The sequence below is a fragment of the Drosophila willistoni genome, assembly GCF_018902025.1.
Source record: "Drosophila willistoni isolate 14030-0811.24 chromosome 2R unlocalized genomic scaffold, UCI_dwil_1.1 Seg167, whole genome shotgun sequence".
Classification (NCBI taxonomy): domain Eukaryota; kingdom Metazoa; phylum Arthropoda; class Insecta; order Diptera; family Drosophilidae; genus Drosophila; species Drosophila willistoni.
The window spans coordinates 23073145-23095610 of record NW_025814050.1 but is presented as its reverse complement, the minus strand read 5'-3'; the positions used below and the strand labels follow the sequence as shown (position 1 = coordinate 23095610).

Here is a 22466-nt window from a genome sequence, read left to right as displayed (position 1 = left end):
TTTCGGATGAGCAGGAGGCGAAGGAGTCGGAGGGGGGGACACCATCGCATTGGGATGGCATTGGTTTTTAGCTCTGCTAAACAATGAACGATGCTTGCTACTAGTTTGGGTCAAGCTCATTCGCATTTAAATAGAAATGGCTAAATGGAAACCCTGCTGGGTGCCTCATTTAGTGGCAGCGGCTGCGCAGCAAGACTTCCTCGTTGGTTCGTTTAGCTGCAGTTGGGCAGTTGGTCAGTTTCGACATTTGGATATAATAGTGATAGATTTCAAGATCAGCGGATTGCGAGATATGTATGTATTTATACGTATTTTCAAGTTCACAACTCCCAAGTGCAGTCAAATCACGTTTCAATGCAATGCCACCCCATCCTCCCACCTCTTTTTATCCCTCTGCATCCGTCCATCCATCCATCCATCCATCCAGCATCCAAAATTGCTCCCTCCCTATATATTGTACTCCAATTATCTCAGCTAATTGACAAAGAACGGGTGACAATTCAAATTCCAATTTGTTGAAAATTTCGCAGGCATTTGATAAGTCGTTGCCAGTTGTCGGTTCAACTTACACTTGTTTGTATATATATAAATGTATATATATGTATGTATATATAGCTTTTAGCTAATTAGGTTTGCCAACAATATGTTTTATAGATAAGGCAATCCCATCACAAGTTCTAATCGTATCTAAGTACTGTATTATATATGTTTACCTTACTTTATAGCAAGCAGATGTATTTGGATCTTGTTAATTTTTTAAGACCTCTATGTGTTTTTCTCTCTCTCTATTCTGTTTAATAAGAGTAAAATTTACATTTGACTAGGCCCACAATTGTTGGCCTTTGTGCAAAATTTACTTTTGTTATTATCATCGACGGATAAAGTGCACAAATTGTATGTATGAGTGCTTTATATTTGGTGTCAATGTTAAATACAAAATTTTCAGAGAGTTCAAACTAGATAAAGCTAAACTTTTACTTTACTGGTCATTTGAATTGAGTCACCATTGATATTTTAATCTTACCTATTTGCTGTATAAGCAATTAGAATCTTTTATTTGATTGGACTGATCAAAATTCATCAAATTTCTAATTTTGTTTCAAGAATTTGTAAAAGAATAACTTTATAGAAAACATTTTAGCTCACTTTTTGAGAGAACTTACATAGTTAGCCAACTAAAAGATTTAAAATGTTAAAATTTCTCCAAATTATCACACTTCTAAACAAATGTATACAAGTGAAAGAAAAAGAAAGTTTACAAATATAAAAACTTTTTGTTTGTTTATATACGAGATTTCTCTGATTTTGTAAAACTTTGACTAAAAACCATAGCGTCCTTAAATGGCAAAAACAATATCTACTTAATATAGTCGGAGATATTATCTTTGATCAAGCAAGAGTTTGTTATTTATCGTTTATCTTTTATTTGAAGTAATTTTCAATTTTCCTTTTAATTTGCACGTCTACATTATATTTGTTTTTATTATATGCTAATATACTAAATAAGCCAAAACTTGGCTACGAATCTCGAATTGAGAACGTCAAATTAGTTGAATATGCGAGCTTGTGTTCAAAAATGACTTATAAATCATTACAAGTCTGTATAATTGAAATTTGTATAATATTTCTTTTAGAACTCATTTTAATATTTGGCCCAAATTAAAGCTTTAGCTAATTGTCCATTAATTAATATTATGAAAATTTTAATTAAAGGATGTTTAAAACTTGCTCCATATTTTGCTAATCAGTTAAAGTAAATCATTTCTCATTATTGTGCAATTGCAATCGAAAAGTTGAATTAAACTTTTTGTATCTTGACTATTACATAGTCAGTTGGTTGCAGTGCTCGGCTCATTGATTAGATAAAGAAAAATGGTTAAATCACAACTATTTGTTAATACCAACAATATCGATCAGCCGCTCTATAAGAGAATTCAATTCCTATTCAAATGCGTGCACAGTTAAAACGGGACTTGTGTGTGCTTTGTGGGTGGATGAATGTGGTGAGAGTAACATACAAAAAAATTATGCAAAAAAAAAAAACAAAAACAATTGTTTACTCTTTAAAATTAGCAGCATTTGCTGCTGCTGAGCGCAGCGGCAGTGCCAGCAGCTGTGACTGCGACAGCGACTGAGGCAGCGGCAGCGACTGCGGCGTGGGTGCGTGAGCCGATGGAATGATAACGAGAGAAAGAGCGAGAGAGCACGATCCAATGAACTGAGCAGATTTTTGCTTTTGTTTTATGTGAACTTTTTATTTATGTTTATTTATTATTATTATTATTATTTATATATGTATATATATATATTTTTTGTGTATTTGGGTTTGTTGTAACACGCACGGCTAAATTAAAGGAACATAAATATGTTTGTCCGATGTGATTCAATCCGCATCGTTTCGTATTCGCACCGGAAATGAGCACGCGAAATCTGTTCGAAATTCGATTTTTAATTCGTTTACGGATTCGATCGGGACGACCGTTAGTCGAAGAAGTTAGACGTTCGAATGCGCGTAATTTTGGCGCTACTACTATATATACTTATAGGAATCGGCTAAGCCCCTCATAGATACGCACGCACACACACACACACTGTAGCAAATGCAATCTAGTTTATTTTGTACGGTTGTTTGAACTCGGAGATTTTTCATTTGTTTTTGCGCGACAAGCTCACGGCACGTTGTCGAAGGCAATAGTTGTGCTAAACTGGAACTACGTTTTGATTTGAGTTTCGGATTTAGACTGAGTACACACGCCGTGCAGCCGTTTGCCGTTTGCCGTGCCAATACCTCAGTGTCTCTGAGGTCCAGCTCGAGCCCGTTTTGTGAGCTCAACAAAACAACGGTGCTCAATTTTATTTTTGATAGCAAAGCAAAAATCTCTGATACTAAACGTTGATCTCCCAGCATCAACACTTGATTGGATTTTGACATGTGTCACTGAGTAGCTTTTCGCTCGAAACTTTTAGTTTTTTGCTATCGGTCTTAAAAATTAAATATCATCAGCAAAGAAAATTTGTCATAAAAAATTGTGAAACATTACGCAAAATTTTTTTATATTTTTCAAATTTCTATTTTTATAATAGTCTTGTAATTTTGAAATTTTCCAGCTGTGCAAAGCTTACAAAAGAATCATTAAAGCTTTCCAAAATTACTTGACAATACTGCATAAAGGGACAGTGTTGTCATAGTTCCAACAAACTAATGCAGGTGCCAAATGATCAATTTAAATTGAATACGAAATGTGTTGGAAAAAATATATTCAGCATTCGAGTGTGTTTTGAGATTTGATGAATGGAATAACAAATATTGATGGAGAATATAAATAATACAAACTTACTTACTATCTGATTTTCCAAAGACAAATGCATCATTCAATAGGTTTTCTAATTGAAATCAGATATCAGATGTATGGCAAATGAGGTAATAAAATTTGGATTCTCTAATTATTTTGCGCTCTGTTCTAGCTGTAAGTGAAGGAGTCGTTGAATTTTGAATACCCTTTTGCTATGGCAGGCTATACATCTCCTAAAAATTAGATTTATTGTAAACTATATTTATAGTTATATACTATCATTAGAGTAAAATAGATTGAAATAGATACAAATTTTATGTTAAAAAGAAAACCGATTTAAAACATTTAAATTGCAAACTTTTTACCAAAATGTATATACACTTCCACATCACATAAAATGAGTGTCTAACTAATGCATTTATAAATATTCAATTACAATTTGCCTGGGAACTGAACAACGGCTCTACTTTCCCTTTTGAATCGGAGTGTTAATTTATGCGTGAATAATTATTAGATGGCGCAAAAAATTCAAAACAAGAAGCAAATAAATCAATTATGACGATTGTGATTGTAGAAAAAAATAAATAAATAGGAATATATTTATTAAATCAATCACACAATCAATTTATTGAAGTGCAATCATTAGACGAAATTTCCCAAATAGATCCTTCCTTGCATAAATCTCTGCAGACGATAACTCGTTTACGTCTATGTCTGGGCCGAGATTAGATATTTTGTATGGGATTGCAGCATTGTAAACAAAAATATATTTTTATAGTTGGCAGTCATGATCATGTGTCTCTTTGTTTGATTTGATATTGGTACTCATTCAACGATTACCTTAAAAACGAGCCAGATAAGACACACTTGCTAAAAAAAAAAATTGGGAAAAGACACTCACAAGGTGATGAGTGGGTTTTGGGCCAATTATTAATTCTAATTTAATGGCTAACCTTGAATTTTAGTGCCTAAGATTGTGAGCAATCTTCTGTTTTGGGTTTTCATTCGAAAAGTCGAAATCGAAAATCTTTCAATCTTATCATACCAATTTATGCAGACTTCACTCGTACATACTATAATTTAGATTTGATTTAAATTATGGTTGACTTAACAAAGTAAGCAACATTATTTTCTACGTCATACCAATTTCAAAATTAATTCAAAATTTTCAGGTGTAAAATATTGGAATGAAATTGGTCTAGTTTGACAGTTGTTTTAGAAAAATATTTATTTATTTCGAGCTAACTTGTAATTGAAATTAGAGCCTGGCGTGTGTTTTTGGCTATCGTTGGAATGTTGTAAACTCTTAGTTAAAAATAGTTTATTAAATATCGAATTGTAAAAGATTAATTTCCCTTAAGTTTAATTAAGTGTCTGTTATTATACCCTTGCAAAAAGGGTATATTAATTTTGGTCAAAAGTGTGCAACGCATAGAAGGAAGCATCTCCGACCATATAAAGTATATATATTCTTGATCAGCACGACGAGACGAGTTCAAATAGCCATGTCCGTCCGTCCGTCCGTCCGTCCGTCCGTCCGTCCGTCCGTCCGTCCGTCCGTCCGTCCGTCCGTCTGGATCAACGCAAACTCCTCCTAGACCGTAAGAGCTACAGAGCTGAAATTTTGCATGTAGGCTTGTATATACTGCAGGCGTTGTATATCTCGGATTCAGCCGGATCGGATCACTATATCATATAGCTCCCATACAAATGGCAAAGTCACGAACAGTGACTTTTCTTAATAACTTCGTTATTTTCTGAGCTATTGTCGTGAAATTTAATATTGTTAAGTTAATTACACATATAAACGACTATGCCAAATTTGATCAAGATCAGGTGACTATATCATATAGCTCCCATAGGAACGATCTTTCGAAAACAGTGACTTTCTTCAATAACTTCGTTACTTTTGACTCGATTGCTTTCAAATTAAACATTTGTTAGTTTAATATATCTGTTAATGACTGTGCCAAATTTGATAAGGATCGGGAAGCTATATCATATAGCTCCCATAGGAACGATCGGTGGAAAACAGTGACTTTGATCAATATCTTCGTTATTTCCTATGCAGAAGAAAAACTAAGATTGTAGGCCGTTCTTTCGGACACATTAGCCCTTTTAGCTTAAACGTTTTTCCACTTTGAAGGCTATAGGTAAAGGAGAACTTACCAAAAAAGTTGCAAGGGTATACAAACTTTGACGCGGTCGAAGTTAGCCCCGGCCCTCTGGTATTGTAATTAGTTTTTCAATCTTCACACATTTTTGTCAGTGAAGACAGAAAAGAGAAGCATTTATAATTTACATATGTATACATAAAACTTATTCCTATTGCTATAAACATTATACTATCTTGGGAAAATAATGGACAATGAAACTAGCTTTCCGGCAATATATGTACATATACATTTATTCATTTTAGCTATTTGTCTTTTATAGGGTCGAAACAAAACCCGGTCCATAACATATTTCACAGAATCATAACTCATAACCGGTGTAATTCTATAAAACTTTAGTAACCCATATATATATTTTTTTTTTCTAAAAAGCTGTTCAAAGATTTTAAGGACCTACAAGTTGGCTATAAAGAGGAATGAAAAATTAAAACCTATTTCAATTTCAAGTTTGTCCTGGAACCGTTTATGTTAAACATAATTCAGAATGAAAATTGTATTATTAAACGTTAATTAACTAAATGATTAAATAAAAGTTACTCTACAAGTCTGAACGGTGTCCTAATACTGACTCCTACGTTGGCATAAACTAATTGGTACAAAAATTAATTATAATTTAACCTCGAGTTAACTGTCGAGTTGATTTTTATTTGATTGAGATTAGAAAGAAAGTGCTCAAAAAATATAAAAATATAAATAATCTGTTTTATTGCTTTAATATATTATTGTCATTATCAGTCAAAACGTACTTTGTATTTAGAAAATCTTTGCTGCTTAAATTCTTCACCAGGAAGTCGTGTATATATAGACTCGAACTATTCATCTAAATCATAGACTAACATAAGTAAAACGAAATAGCTAACTTTCCAAAAATATGGCAATTTTTAAGAGAAATATTTTTTTTACGTATGAGTTTGTTACACTTTGGCATAACTAACCTAGAGCAACGAATCCATAGTTAAGTGTGTAGATTTATCCAAAATTTGGCAAAAGTTTTGCTTTAGTTCGCTGTCATTTAAATGACCCCTGACATAGTTAATGCCGGGCTAAAGGCGACTATGCAAATGAACTGGCTAAATTCGAAGCATCATGCTCGATCAACATTTCGCCGATGATATTTTAATTTATTAATTTTTTGTCTTAATTTGGCTTAACTACGTAGTCGTCTGAGATATTTTGTTGGGGCAAGGTAAATAAAATTCAATCAAAATTTATAAACATTTACATACAAATCCTCCAAATCGATGGCGCGACTTCTCACGAACTGAAACAGCGTTGTCAAATATTTCGACTACCAAATGAACCAAAAACATTTGTCGATGCCAGTTGGCGAGCTGGCGGCTTTCTTATCGCCCTTTACGACCTGATAAGAGTCCAAAATTTGTATGGAAAAAAAAAAGAAAAACAAAAGAGGATTGTTACGCTTATAAATATATTGGTATAATTATGATTATACTGCAAACTTACCTACTTCCCCTAGCTGTTTGACTAGTCGATTAGAATTTAATGTAAATGTTTCCAACCAGATTATGTGTATTTTTCCGCTATAACAATTTAGAAAGAATGTCCGTCCTCATGTTGTACACTTGGCAAAATCGAAATTATCTTTTTTTTAACTTTTGTATGCAATTATTCTAAAAAATCTTGTAGAAATTGTCTGACCTTTAATATAAATTAGCTTGAGCTTTATAATAAATTATTATACATAATTCTATAAAATACAGAAGACGCTCACATAATTACGCTAGTCTCCTCTCAACAACTACAACTATTTATGGAAATTTTTAAATTTTTTTAAAATAATAATTGTCTAATACTTTTATTAAATATTTTTCGATATTTTCTCGAGTTTTCTGCAGTACCGAGAACCTATGAAAGAACCTATAACATTTTATTCCATAATGATGCAACATTAAAATTATTTGACAACTTTTAAGAAAAAGTCGAGTAGAAATCGATATTGGGCTTAGTCAATTGATTTTGATATTCTCAATCATAGTCATAGTATAGTTTGAACATACAAATTTTGAAAGTATTTCTCTCAGTGTCGGATGAGATGATGACTTAAACGTGCTGGCGTATCAAAGTATTGCGAAAACACAAACATAAATGGCCCAATCACACTTTGTCGTTGGGTTGTAAAAACTCGGGCAATGGCTTCTTATCAATTTGCAGTGTGTCGACTTCGATTTGGTTTTGTGTGGCTGCTGTCGATTAAAGTCACGAAGAAAACGCGCCGACCTATTATACATATACAGTGAAACCTCGATATAACGAATCTGAGGGGGATCGCAAAATTATTCGTTATATCTATTGATTCGCTATAGGTACTGAAATGTAAAACCTTAGTATAACGAAATTTAAAGAAATCTGAAAAAAAATTCGTTATAAACATTGTTTCCACCAAAATAATGCTAAATTGCACTGAAAGGGGGTAAATATACAAAAAATAAACATTTTTTTTTTATTAGACTTTATTAAAGTAATTGGTTATTTTAGTTTGTTTGCGCAAGTTTTGAATACAGCCATCTATAGTTTGTGCAACAGATGCTAAGCCATCAAAAGTAGTCTGGGGTGTAGCTTCTTGTGCCTCAAGAAAAGTTTGTAGTTTTTCAACCATTTGCTTAGCTTCTTTTGCGGTGATAACCGTTTCTAGCTCTTCTTCCTCCTCGACAACATCGACTGTCTTCGCAAAACTACCAACAATGTCATCATCAGTTAAAGGCCCCGAAGCACTAACGTTGTCATCGAAGGTAACAAAATCGTCAAAATGTTCATCCAAATTAAAATGGTTTTTAATGACAAGCCATTCTTCACTGTCTTGAATACAATCGTTTGTAGCCGTAATATTTGGACTGTCGACAAAGCCACATGTCGCAAAACAGTTGACAATCGTTGATTGTTTTACGCTTTCCCATGCTTTATGGGCCATTCTGATACCTTGCAAAACGTTAATATTGCTCTTGCGCCCCTCTTCCATGTCATTGATAAAAATTTTGACCACCTCTTTGCGATAGAAATGCTTAAAATTAGGGGCTTTTAGGCTCAGAAATTCGTTATACCTATAGTGTTTTTTTGTATGAAAAACTTCGTAAAAACGAGGTTTTTTCAAGGGACTTAACAAAAAATTCGTTATATTGGGTTTTTCGTTATAACGAAGTTCGTTATATCGAGGTTTCACTGTAGTTATATTTAATAAATATTTTTTATACCATGCATCGAGAGGGTAAATTGGTATATTCAAGTCGCCAAAATGTATGCAACAGGCAGAAGGAAACTTTTTCGACCCCATAAAGTATAGATATTCTTTCTTGAAGCCTAGCTTAAACTCAGTTTTGATTTTCCTCAATATTATATTTCCCGATTGCATGGTCATTTTTAAAGGCTTTTAAAAAGTTATAGCTCAGATTCATAGGAAATCATCATTTTCTTCTAGAGTGTCCTTGATGATCTCTATAGATTGGCATTGCTATTATTATTAATTTTCACAAATCTTTCTTTTTTTTCAAATATTTTATTATGTGTTTTTTTAATATCCACAATATTCATGAGTGATTGTTTACATCAATATAACAATTTTTCGCTTCTACATGCATACATCGAGGAATGTAAATTCATGAAATATGTATTACTAATTGTAACTGACTTAGGATTAAGAAAAAAATTAAACTAAAATTTGCAACGTAATATACACATACAATTAGATATAGATATATATTTGGTAAGTTCGGGACGTTTCAGTGTGTCATTCAATTGCCCAGAATCGCAGGATCTATAAAGAATTTAATTTGGACCTGGATTCTTTACAAAGACCCTGCAAGACGGCAATTAAATCGATCACTGGATATAACTTATATCTAATTCACATTTGGAGGATATATCATGTATTTAACTGTGCGTTACTGTGATAATTTGGTTGGCAATTGATGCTGCTCCACATAACATAAATTCATTTCACTAAAATATGCTAACTAAATGAACCGGTGCATGTCATGATAGATAGATAGATAGATAGAGAGACGGAGATTTGTGATTCCACAAGTGGATAACACGAGTATTGTATGTGCGTGTAATTTGTCTTGGGTGATGCTTAGGTTAGGGGGTGTGCTTGGTTTTTTTTTTGGAGGGGGAATGGACTTAGTTGAAGAGACGCTTCAATATACTCTGAATGGTCGCCACTGACTGCTCCTCAATGAGGAAGGTACGATGATTGCCTACAACCGTATGCACATCCACGGGCTTAATGCAGACCTGCAAAGAAAAAGATTATTAACTTGATTTCCATGAATTCCTTGTGGGCTTTAGCTAAACTCACCTCTTTTAGACGATAGTCCTCATCCAATTTAGCTGAATTCTCTGTGGGTTTGACCAAAGTCACATTCGACTTGAGCTTCAAGGTGGGCGTGTAGCTGTCAGCCAATTCCAGCTTCTTGTAGAATAAAGTTGCCGATTTCTTGATCTAAAATTGACAATAAAAGTAATTAATTGTTTTTAAAGTAGAATTGGGGAATTACTTACAGTATCGACAGGATGGTTGATTTCAACACTCATTAGTTCAGCAAACTTTTCGAGTTTCTCCTCCCAAGTTGGGATGACCAAAAGCAGGCGGACCAGCTATAGAAAGAAGCATAGATTTACATTAGTTTTGCTTTCCCCTTTTACGCGGTAAAGGTCGATATACACTTACCGCCTTGTAGTCAATGTTGGCCAGGACAATGCCAAAGTAGGCCAATCCATAGCTGTGATTGTTGTTGTCATCGTCAGCTGTGTAGCGTTGCTTGAAACTACTCGTATACCAGTTGACATAGGTGGGTGCTCCGTCTAACATTACCACGTTGGCAATCTCATTGCTCTCCTCAAGGATGGCCGCCATCACGTAGGTGAGCAGACAACCAAATGAGTAACCGGCTAGTTTGTATGGGCCCTTGGGTTGCTTGGTGCGCAGTTGTTTAATAAAGAATCTAGCGGCCGACTCCACCGAGTCTACGGGCACATTTTCGGTGAACTGTAGACCATAGGCGGGTACCTCCAGGCGCTTGGCCAGTGGCTCCAGAGCGCTGGCGAATCCCTCAATGGGTGAGATGAAGAAAATGGGAGTTTGTTTGCTTGTGGCTGGGGCCTTTGTCTCCAGACGAACAATGGCTTCCGTGGGCATCAGGGCGGTGGTGAAGACAACCTGAGTGCCATCGCCCAAGGGACTGGCTGTGCGAGATGAAACGGGCGATTTGTTTGTACCATCTGCAGCAGCTGGGGCAGCAGCGGCAGCTGCCGGTTTGACCTCGGCGCCACCGTCCATCTGCTTCAGAGCTCCAAAGGTCAGTTGGCGAATCTCTTGGGCGGACAATACAATGTCAAAGTTACGCTCAAGAGTCTGCTTGATCTCAGCACTCATCAGCGAGTCCATGCCCAGATCGGCCAGGGAAGCAGCATCCTGGATATTCTTTGTATCACGCAGACCAAGAATGTTTGAAATAGTGGCAATTAGACTAACACCAGCCGATTGATCGGACTTGCGCTTCTCAGCCACAACCATGGAGGCCAAAACGGGATGCGGTTGTTGCAGGAAAAGATCAATTGTCTGCAAGCAGGAAGGCATGCGCTGGGGCAGGGTTCCTCCGATTACTGTGTCATTGTCACCGAGATTCTCCAGAACCAGTCCGGTGTCACCGATGGCTCCCCACTGGATAGCTGTGCCCGGGAATCCACTGATCTGGCGGTGTTCGCAAATACGTTCCATTGCTGAATTCGCAAGACCATAGTTGGTCTGTCCAATGTTACCACGACCGCAAGACACACTGGAGAAGCAAATGAAGTAGTCCAACTCTGTGCAAATGGTGCGAGAGAATTGATCCAGATACTTGGTGGCCGTCACCTTTGGATCTGCGACGGTCTTGAAGTCCTTGGCTGTCTGATCCTCGATGAGAGCATCACGCAACACAGCGGCCAAATTGAAAATGCCTCCAACCAAAGCCAGCTTGTTGCTAGATTCCAAAAGTTTCTTGGCCCCAGCAGCGGTGGTCACATCGTTGGTGTCAATGACTACTTTAACGCCACGTTCCTGCCAGCGACGGATCATAAGACCTTGATAACCAGTCTTCACTCCCGAACGAGATGTAAGCACAATGTAACGGGCTCCGCGGGTCACCAGCCAGTTTGTCAATTCCAAACCAAAACCGCCAAGACCACCGATCAGAATGTAGCTCTTCTCTGGATGCATGTATGTACGGGGAATGGCATTGATCAGACGCGATTTGGGCACTAGGGACTTCTTGCCATCCTCTTCGTCGCGTACCTTAATAACCACCTTTCCGATGTGCTTGCCGGAGGCCATGAAACGGAAAGCTTGCTCCACCTGCTGATCATTGAAAACGGATGTGGGCAATGGCACTACTGCGCCATTCTTGATACCATCGGCCACCAGGGAGACAACTTGGTTCTGCATCTCCTCTTCGCCCTCCATCACACTGTCGAGCAGAATGCCATGGAAGGAAGTGTTCTTAAGGAACACTGACATGCCCAATGGACTATTGTTGCTCAGATCGAATTTACCGATTTCCAAGAAGCGTCCATTGAGTCCCAAGCAGCGAATAGAAGCCTGAAGTTTCTCTTCGGACAGAGAGTTCAAGACAAGATCCACACCACGTCCCTTGGTCTCACGCATTACAAGCTGCTCGAATGATGTGTCACGGGAATTGCCAATGTTGCGGGCCTGAAGTTTGGGGAAACGTTTCAACAAGAACTCACGCTTCTCCTTGCTGCCCACTGTGGTGAAGACAGTCAATCCATGATGCAGAGCAACGGAGATTGCAGCCTGACCAACTCCTCCGGAACCGGCATGAATGAGAATACGTTCACCCTTCTTCATCTGTCCACGCACCACCAAAGCATAGTAGACAGTGGAGTAGACGCATGGCACAGTGGATGCCTCCTCCATGGTCCACTTCTCGGGAATCTGCCACATCATACGCTTGCTGGCCACACAAGTTGTAGCCAGGGACTTGGCCGGCACCATAGCCATGACGCGACGTCCAGCAGTGTCTCGTCCAGCAAATTCTAGACCCAAGACACAATCCTGTTCGGCTAAATCTCCTGGAAGAGCATCAGCAGCCAGTTTGCCCGATGTCAACATCACGTCACGGAAATTAATCGGGGCATAGTAGACAGTACAAGTTTCCAGATCTTTGTTGGCCTGGACAGCAGTATCAGCCTTGGCTGCCTCGATCCACTTCAGCGAAGCCAAATCACCCTTGACCAGAGCGTTCACGTAGGCGTGTTCCACCTGAAGAGTGGCTTGCTGGGTTTCCAGCTTCAAATGACGGAAAGTACCCCAGTTTCCGTTCTTCAGCACGTTCGAAATGAGATCCTTTTCGAGCTGCTTGCGATACAGAGGTGAGGTCAATGAGAATTTCTCAGCCTTGGCATCCTGAACAAAGACCAGACGAGCCAACTTGCCACCATTTTCATTTTTGATGCAAGTCATTAGACCAACAGCCCCAAAGAGCTCCTCGGCCTGGCATACGACATAAACGTACTGCTCCTCGGTGGCAGCTGTGGCTAAGGCAGCCTTCAGATCATCCACCCAATTGAAATTCTGTTCGGTAGCTTGGACAATCACGGACTTGCGAGTCTTCAGGTCGACACTACGACGAGCCAAGACAAGGATGCGAGTACCTCCCAGAGTCTGCTCCTGAATTGGCACAAATCCAAACTTCTCGAGGAGTCCACGTCCTGTCTTGGTATAACTGGTTAGCGTCTCCTCAAAGATCAGGAAGCCATTATCACGAATGCTGGCAATAGTGTTTTCCAAAGTTTTGGTGTCTGGTCGGGCCAACACATCGATACCGAATACAAAGTGACAGTTCTGCTCCACCGGCTCCTTCAGCACATCCTTTGATATGACGCGTACTCCAGAGTCACCCAAAGCGCTGGTTATGGTCTCTTCGTTATTATTGGAGGTAACCACAGCCACATCACCAGTGAGCACAGGTTCGCCCTCGATGATCTGGAGCAGGCGGTTAGCCACTAACACATCGGGATTGCGTCCATTAGCGAGTTCCACACCCTTTAGTTTCACGGCGCCGCTGGAATTCTCAATGATCAGTTGGATGGCTACATCCAAAGCATGCAGACGTGCCTTCTCCGAGTTCTCATGCAATTCGTTGGTGTTGCTATTGGGCACAAAAGTGTAGCGTTCCAGAGTGGGTGGAGCCTGTGTGCCTGGACGACGTTGAGCCAGAGAGGCTTTCAGACCACGTAATTCGACGCCGCCGCTCTTAATAACATTGATGTCATCGTACCAGTAAACTGGCAGTCCGGTTTCCAACTGAGCCTCCTTGCTAAGGGCACTGATCAGCTCCAAGTGCTTGGCCGGATTGATAACAGCCTTCTCGATACGCGTAGGCAGGTACAATTCACGCAAGTTCTTGCTCAGGATACTGAACTGCAGCATGGTGTCCATGTAGCTAATCCAATTGTCCACCCATTGCAGCTGACCGGTGGAGGCAATGGTGTCGGATTTCAGAATGCCACGGAAAATGCCGCCGTAGTCATAGCCACGCAGGCGCAGCTCCTTGTACACGTCGTTTGTGGCCAGCTGCTTGGCTGCAGTGCTGGCGGTTTGTGCGTCCAGAGGCAGCTCTTCATTTTCAATGGTCTCAGGCAGAGTGATTTTGCCAGACACGGCCAAACTGCCACTCTCACAGATCTCGAAGTTGCCAGTGCCGTCGAAGAAGTTGATGCCGAACTTGACCACTGCGCTCTTGTTGAGAATGGTGGCGCGATGGAATACTAGATTCTCCATCACAACAGGAGTCTTGTGGAATTCGCCGCCACGCATTTTAGCAAAGGTTATCCAGGCAAGGGTCATGTAGCCTGTAGCAGGGAAAAGGATACGGCCATCGATTGTATGACCGGCCAGGAAGGCATCATCTTCCTTAGAAAGATCCACCTCGATCACAGTCTCGCCCGAAGTAGTTTCCTTGCCGAATTTGGCAACCAACCACTTCTGAGTATGATCCCAACCAATCTTCGAGTTCAACATTGGAGTGCCACGTCCCACTGGATAGCTGACGGGACGCACAAGGCTCAGTACTTGCGGCTGGGCTCCAGCGGCATACAGTTTGCCCACGTTGGTTAAGAAGAATTCTACGTTGTTCTCATGGCCACGCTTCACAAGACTGAGATTGGTGGCATCGGGTCCGAGAGCACGCTTCAAGATGGCTTGCAACAGACCATGGGGGGCAATCTCAATGGAAATTGCGTTCTTGGGCACATGCTGGAGAGCTTCATGGAACAGCACAGGGGATAGCAAGTTGTTTACATGGTAAGCGGCCGACGATTGCTTGGCAACAGGAGTGTCCCAGGCTGATTCGGGAATGCTGGTACTTATCCAGCGAGTAGTTCGGTTCTTGGCATTCGGAATAATCTTCTCCAGACTCTTACGCAACTTTGGTCCAGCATCGGCAATGTATTTGCTGTGGAATGCATAGCCACTGGAATTGACGGCCTTGGCAAAGACGCCATCGGCACTCAATTTAGCCACCAGAGTCTCAATGGAAGCTTCTGGTCCCGAAATGGTGCAGTTGTCTTCGCTGTTGTGACAAACGGGGAAGCAGTCGCTGGGCACACGCTTGTGTGCTTCTTCCCAGCTCAAACCAACTGCTGCCATCTTGCCCTTGGAGAGTTGTGTGTCCTGGATACTCTTACCACGCCAGTAGGCAGCCAAAACCGTCTGTTCTGGGGTGAAGCAGCCATCGGCATAGGCACAACCCAATTCACCGACAGAGTGTCCCACAATGCCATCGGGTTGGATGCCCAACGAGCCGAGCAAATCAGTAAGCGCCACCTGCATGGCAGCAATAGAGATGAAAGAGTTGAGGATGTTCTCAAATGTCTTATCCGTGGAACGGGTGAGCACATCAATAAGATCCACACCCTCGGGCTTCAACACATCGGCGCAGCGTTGAATAGTTTTAGCGAAAGCATCAATTTGCATCAGATCTTTAGCCATGCTAGCCCACTGGCTGCCCATGCCGGAGTAGATGTACCAAATGGGACGTTTCTCGTCGGTGAATTCAACAACTTCGCGCTGCAATGAACCCTTGCTGGTGCTGACTACACCGAAACCGCGGAAGTAGTGCAGTGGAATGGGCTTGGAGTGGATATCATTTAACAGTTGCAGGTACTCATCGTCATTGGCGTGATCGGTGGCTGATTCGAGAAGCTCTTGGACAGCTTCAAAGGTACGTCCTGAGGCCAGTACCACCTTGGGAGCTCCATCGCGGGGTGTAATCGCCTTTGGTTTGGGGTTCGACTTGAGAATAACGTGGGCATTGGCGCCACCAAAACCGAATGAATTCAGACCAATAATGCCTCCATTCCATGGCAGATTCTTGTCCACCACTTTCAAGCGTCCATCGACTAGGCCATAGAGATCAGGATTGGGCTTGTTGTAATGCAAGTTTGCGGGAATGACACCTTCCTCCATTGCAATCAAAAGTTTGGCTACTGAGCACACACCAGATGCTGGCTCCGAGTGACCCATGTTTGACTTAACTGAACCAATTAGCAGGGGAGAGGTACGGTTTTTGCAAAAGAAGTCCGTAATGGAATTCACCTCCTGTGGATCACCGACTTTGGTGCCAGTGCCGTGAGCCTCCACATACACCACTTCGTTGGGGTTGAGCCCAATCTCTTCATAGGTCTCGCGAATAAGACGATTCTGCATTTTTCCAATGGGATACGTAATGCCCTGCTCTTTGAATCCGTCTGTATTGGTGCGCACATTCAAAATGGAGGCATAGACACGCTTGGCTGCCGAAGCGCGCTGCAAGAGAAGCACAACACACCCATCGGAACGGACATAACCATTGCCAGATTCATCAAAGGCTTTGCAGCTACCATCCGGACTCAACATGTTCAGACGCTTAAACTGCAGCGACATGGTGGGCTTCAGAATGAGTCCCGCTCCGGCAACAATGGCATTATCGATCTTGCCCTCGCGCATGTCGGAGTAGGCCTGCTCCAAGGCATACAGCGAACTGGAACAGGCTGTGTCAATGCTGTAACTGGGTCCCTTAAAATCAAATGTGAATGAGATACGATTGGCAAACATAGCACGGGCACAGCCAGTCAATCCATAGCCATTCACGCGATCCGCATTCACACACCAATGCTGCTCCGTTTCCGAAGTCGAGACACCAATGTACACGCCAGTGCGTGAGCCACGCAAATCGGTGGGATTGAGACCAGCATCAATGATTGATTCGTGAGTCAGTTCGAGGAGCATACGCAATAGGGGATCCATGCATTCGGCTTGCTTCTGATGAACACCAAAGAATTGCTGATCAAAGTTTTCCAAATCTTCTTCCTTTATCTTGCCCATACGATCGGGTAGATCATAAAGCCCTGTCGATAAAAAAAAAAAACATAATTTTCAGTAAAACAAATTCGAATTTCTGATTATGTTGTTTAGACTTACCGCGCTCCCAACGTCTGGGATCATCATTGACCATATCAACGCCATTGTAGAGATTTTGCTTGAATTCCTCAATGCTTGAACTTTCTGGCAAGCGACCAGAGAATCCAGTAATGGCTATTTCATCGTTCAGCTGCGTATACTGTCCACCACCCAGGTCCAATTGGGGGGCAGTACGAGTTGCGGCTGGCTCAGCGGTGATTACTTCTTCGAAACGGGCTGGCATATTGAATGTATCGTTGTTCGGGGTTAGGGTTCCAGATGGTGCACTATGGGAATGGGAGGTGCTGGGTGTTAGCTGCGCGCTTGAATCTTGAAAGGCGTCAGGTTGCTGGGAATTTTGTTTCCTATTGCGGCGACGTCGACGACGATTGGCTCGGGCACTTTTCCCGTTATTTTGTCCAGTTGGCGAATGGTAGCTGCTGGTGTTATTATTATTGTTAAACGCAACAGTCTGCTGATGGTCCACGGCTTGCAACAGGTCTCTAACTTTAGCGCTGAAATAAATACAATAACAATATAACAGAAATAAATAGCTTTTAATTTCATTAGGAAATGGTCACCCTAAATGTATGCTATAATATTATCTCTAGCAGTTTCATTGCTCTCACTTTATTCATTTTGGATTGCATAGCATTAGGTGGATATTGCAATTCATAGATAGTCATAGCCCACATACTAGTTCAAATGCAAACTACAGAAGCAATCGACAGAAAACAGTTTGCAGATTAAATATAATTGCCTCACATTACTACAGATTATTATCATGCCATTCTATTAATTAAACATTTGAAAAAATGGTTTGTTATCTCCTCCTCTCCTTTGTTTTGTTTTCTATCAGATACTTAATAATCTAATAAACATTGTATACCTTAAGGAGCTACTTCATTAATTAAATATAAGCAAGCACACATATTCGTTCATTTTTATGTTATAAGGACTAAACCCTTACTTTGGTTTTGTCAGTTGTTTTTTTGTAGCATTAAAAAGCTCCTATAAACATCGGAGCTTTTGCTCTTCCGGGCATTAGATGAAGGGCGGCAGATTTTTAAATTACAGTTAAATCGTATCGTATTAGGGCACGTGTTAGTTAAGGTGGGACAAAATAGACGAACTTTGGAATCTAGTGTCGGGTCAGTTTTTGGGAAAATACAAACATAAAACTTTGTACTCGGTTAATGTAGCAATGTATTGAGTGCAAATCCACATTTTCGACTAATTTTGGTGCATATTTCAATCAGTTTTTTTCCTAAAATTTTGTTCATCCAAAATATGAAACGTTTTAACTACCATCATCACTAAAAATATCACAACGATCTTTCGAATATTATTGTTTTTAGTTAAGCTGGCACACACTGTGTATACGTAATTTCTAGCTTACAATTTTAACGATGCTTTGCTTGTTTGTTAGGTTCCTCAGTTGATTGTAGGGTCTTTCTATCTACACATTGATTTTTGACACTTTCGCGAACTTGAACTCGGAGATCATGAATTAAAAACACAACGAACGATTTGAAGCGTAAAAACAAGTATGTATTCAAAACTATTACTAATTTGATAATTGTGTAAAATTGTCATTGATTTTATTTAAAACAATTTTTAAACATAGGATAAGGTTTAAATATTTGTGGGGCGGGATGTTTCTAATATTTATGAAAAGAAAAAAAACAAAAATGAAATTAAATATGTTGTTACGTATACGCAGGGTTTGCCTGCTGGGTAGGAAAAATGGAAACATCAGGATTTTCACTGTGATAATTACAAAGATTAAATTTTAAATGCAATCATTAGAAAAAATAAACATTTACAAAATATTTGATGAACAAAAATATTTGATAATTCCTCCTTACTAAAAACAACATTAATACATGTACTTTCAATTTCTTTTTAATAACTTTAAGCATTAAATTTCACAAATTAAGTCATACATACAAACATATGTAGGTACATACATATTAATTCAAGCTTCAATGGAAGCTTAAAGGGGCAAGGCGTGGGAGGAAAAACCAGTATAGAAATTGAAAATCAGGTGATTTGTGTGTGGAGAAGCCGGCGTAACAAAAAGAGCCCGCAACAAAAAGTGAGAGAGAGAATAAGTGAGAGAGAGTTTGTGGCGTGATGCGGGCAACATGTTGGTGCAACACAATAATTGTTAGCATAGGCAACTTGTGGTGGTGGTTTGCTACTCCGTTGAGGGAAGCGGAAAATACCGCTCCGTGGTACACTCACACCAAGGCAATTGCAAGCTGCTTTCTTATTCGCCGAGAAACTCGTACGATGTGCAGAATGATTCAACAAAGGGAAAAGAAGTCGAAACCCTGAAAGGCACAGTTAGAGAAGAAGCAGAAGAGGAAGCCTAAGCCAAAACCAGGCCAGCTTTGTTTGAGAGTTAAAAGAATCATCAGCCGGCAAACTCTTCAAAAAACAGAGAGAGAGAAAGAAAAAGCTTATCAAAATGAACCACCGCAGATGTTTGGAGGTTCTCCCGCTCTCTCTTTCTCTCGTATGATTTGGCGTCTATGTTTATGTTTTTTTTTTTTTGTAATTGGAGAAAGAGACGGGGCAGCAGCCTAGCGTCGAATGAGAACCAAATTTTGCACGCCAGCCGGCTGTAAGTTTGTGTGTATGTGTATGAAAAGGGCCGCATTCTCAGAAATGAAGGCTACGGAACTAAGTGACTTATTGTGAAATTTCTTTTTAGAACAATTTTGAAACGTTCCTAGAATATAAGTAAAACATGGTTCAATTCTGATCGTTGCATGGTTTTTGTTGCCTCTCCCCGTAATCGTTTTCATTTCATGTGAGACCAATCTCTTGTTGAGGCCCAGCCTTAAGTCCGCCCCTGATGTATATACATGCATACAGGCAACGCACACACATGAGTTCAACGCGTGTACAATTTGTATAGTTGAGATGAGATAAGGTGGCGTGATTTCTCAAGTTCACTCGAGTATTATGTTTTTTTTTTATTCTGTCTTGTCTGATATTAAGCCAAGCCTGAGCCGCCTTTGCTATTTGTTTAATCGGAAACACAAATATCATACATATAATATGTATATCCTTTTACTTTAATTACTTGGTAGAACAAGACGATTGGACTATCTCAATGGGTGTGCGGTTTTTTTTTTATATTTTTTTTTGTTATATTGATTTATCAGTAGCGTCACCCACTCTTGCCATCAGGCCACATTTTTTTTTTTTTGCGAAAATTGCGTCATTGGATAAACAAATGTGTAAACTGTTTGAATTGGGGAAGGCACTTTACATTGTTTATTTATGCACTCAATTCTATTTTCACAGTTATTGATTATGGGCAGGGCAGGGTCGGGCGGTTTGGTGGGCTCTCAAGTGCACGCGCACCTGTTTTTCCTGGTCATCCAGTGGGTGGGTGGATGTCCATCTCCTCATCTTTTGCCGCTGTACGATGTATGTTGTACGCGCGCGCTCTCCATTTTCGGCTCTTCAAGTTCATTGCCAAAGACTGATAAGCGGTTAGGCAGCCGACGATGATTAGGTGCGGACAATGGACGGACGATGGGGTGATTCCGAAATAAGCTGATAACGATTATGTGATACCTGATGTTCGGAAATGTTTGCTGGAACGCGTGCTCAACAGGAAGAATAATATTAAATGTCAAAGATTAGGGCCAAACAGCCACTCGAAATATTCCAATCAATTGAGATTATTTATATATGCATATATGTACATACACATAAATATGTAAGTACATATCAGCAAATGACATGACATGGAAATCGTACAAATCGTACATAGCCCAATTAGATGGCGAAACCCATAAAATACTAAAGAAGCCCATAAACATTTATATGGAGCGCATTAACCCGTCCAGCAAACTGAATTTGGACTCTCTCCCATAGTAATTAATGATGGGGCTACAACAAAATTCGCAGTCTCTAACTAAAATGGCTAATAGCAAAGGTTTACAGAGGTCAAAGCTATAAAACAAAGTTCTATAATTTGGAAAACTATCTATATAATTTTTTATGACTAATAGATTTAAATTATTGGAAATCAAACTAATGCAAATGTGGCATGATACATATATACATATAATTTTTTAAAATTTCTAATGAAATAAAGTAATTTTATTCTTTTAAGTTAACTTGGTTTTATTTTGGGCTGAATCAGCTGTCAGTCAAATTTTCCTTTTTATTATCCTTTTCCTCAATGGTTTTTGTTTTCTGTTTTATACTCCTGTGTAGCATTTCCTTTTTCGTTTTATACACGCACACACACAAAATGTATACATACCTAAAAATCAGGCGATTTCTTTGACAGCTGTTTTTGTGTGGTACAAAAGTTGGGCTAGGCGGTTATTTTATTTTATTTTTTTCTTTGGGCAGTTGGTCCTTACTGCCTTGTGAAAAATAAAGAAAGCAAACCGATTTCACGTACTTTTGATGTGAGAGAGCACTAGTTTAGCATACGCTTTGGTAAAATTGTTCTTCGTTTTTTACCGTTAATTTTTGGGTTATATTGTTCTTATTGTTGCAAATTATTATTTTGTCACACACTCTTTAATATTCACTTATTTCAAAACGTAGCGGTTAATACACGACGCCGGCAGCAGAAACGAGACGCCTGCGAGTGAAATGGTAGTAACGCGGAATAGTTCAGGCATCAGGTGAGACAGCGTCTTTTATATGCCAGCCGCAGCGAAAGCTTTCCAGCGGCATTAGAACAGCAGCAACAGAGCGAGATAAGATGACTATATTAAGACCAGTGGCGGATTGACGCTAAAGCTACAGTAGGCTCGGGCATACATAGATCAGCCGAAAATAGGGGCGTCAAAATAAACTTATTCAAACATTCAAAGGTGAACAATTTTATAGAAAAATTTAATTTATGAAAAAAGTGTCATTTATTTGACTATTAAACTTTGAAGGTTGTTGAAAGATATTGCCATGTTTTTTTTTTTTTTGAAATAAAAAATTATTGAAAGTATGTTTAGTATAATGTTTAAATATTATTATTGTGTTTGAAAAATAATTAGGGCTGAATTTATTCATAGAGATAAAAATTCAAAGCTCCTACTAAGCAAAAGGGCGGTCTAAGGGTGTGGGTGGCCATTCCTGCCGAATCCACCCCTGCATTAGGCGAAAAGCTCTTGCTCTCTGTTAACCTTTAAAGAGCGTAAGGGCAGCTGAACTGTTATTTTTTGCTGCGATGGTATGCTCTGTAATGTTGCTGTTGTGTCTACATATGTTGCTGATGTTACACCGTGTGCAACATTTAGAATTATTTTCAAATAATTGTGAGCAAGCGATAAGAAGTCCCCGGTGCTGAGTGCGTGATAGTGATATACAAATTTTCAAATTTTTTATATATATTTTGGGTTTACTTTTCCAGACATTGGGAATCGGACCACTTTTTTTTTTTTAATATGTTTGTATGTATGTGTAGACTGGGGCTACTAATCGTCTGGAAGATCTGTACGCTGATTAGAGCAGAACGTTTTGTTTTGTGTTGATTGTTTTTTTTTGTTTTTGTTTTTGTTTTGTTTA

At 39.6% G+C, this 22466-nt stretch overlaps 1 protein-coding gene across 1 annotated transcript; it reads right to left on the bottom strand.

Moving 5' to 3' along the window:
* Nucleotides 1-9159: 9159 nt before the first annotated feature.
* On the bottom strand, nucleotides 9160-21271 carry LOC6651818 (fatty acid synthase). Its single transcript, XM_002074238.4, has 6 exons — nucleotides 21214-21271; nucleotides 16944-17437; nucleotides 10152-16870; nucleotides 9983-10078; nucleotides 9780-9923; nucleotides 9160-9715 (listed from the first exon to the last, which is right to left on the bottom strand). The coding sequence occupies exons 2-6, from the start codon at nucleotides 17164-17166 to the stop codon at nucleotides 9602-9604; spliced, it is 7296 nt and encodes a 2431-aa protein (XP_002074274.3). The 5' UTR covers nucleotides 17167-17437; nucleotides 21214-21271; the 3' UTR covers nucleotides 9160-9601.
* Nucleotides 21272-22466: the final 1195 nt, after the last annotated feature.

What these genes read in the sequence shown, in the direction of transcription:
- LOC6651818 (XM_002074238.4), bottom strand. Translation starts at nt 17,166, where the DNA reads ATGCCAGCCCGTTTCGAAGAAGTAATCACCGCTGAGCCAGCCGCAACT. An exon ending in TCCCAGACGTTGGGAGCGCG is followed by an intron (nt 16,871 to 16,943) that starts GTAAGTCTAAAC and finishes TTTTATCGACAG; the next exon opens with GGCTTTATGATCTACCCGAT. An exon ending in TCAACCATCCTGTCGATACT is followed by an intron (nt 9,924 to 9,982) that starts GTAAGTAATTCC and finishes TGTCAATTTTAG; the next exon opens with ATCAAGAAATCGGCAACTTT.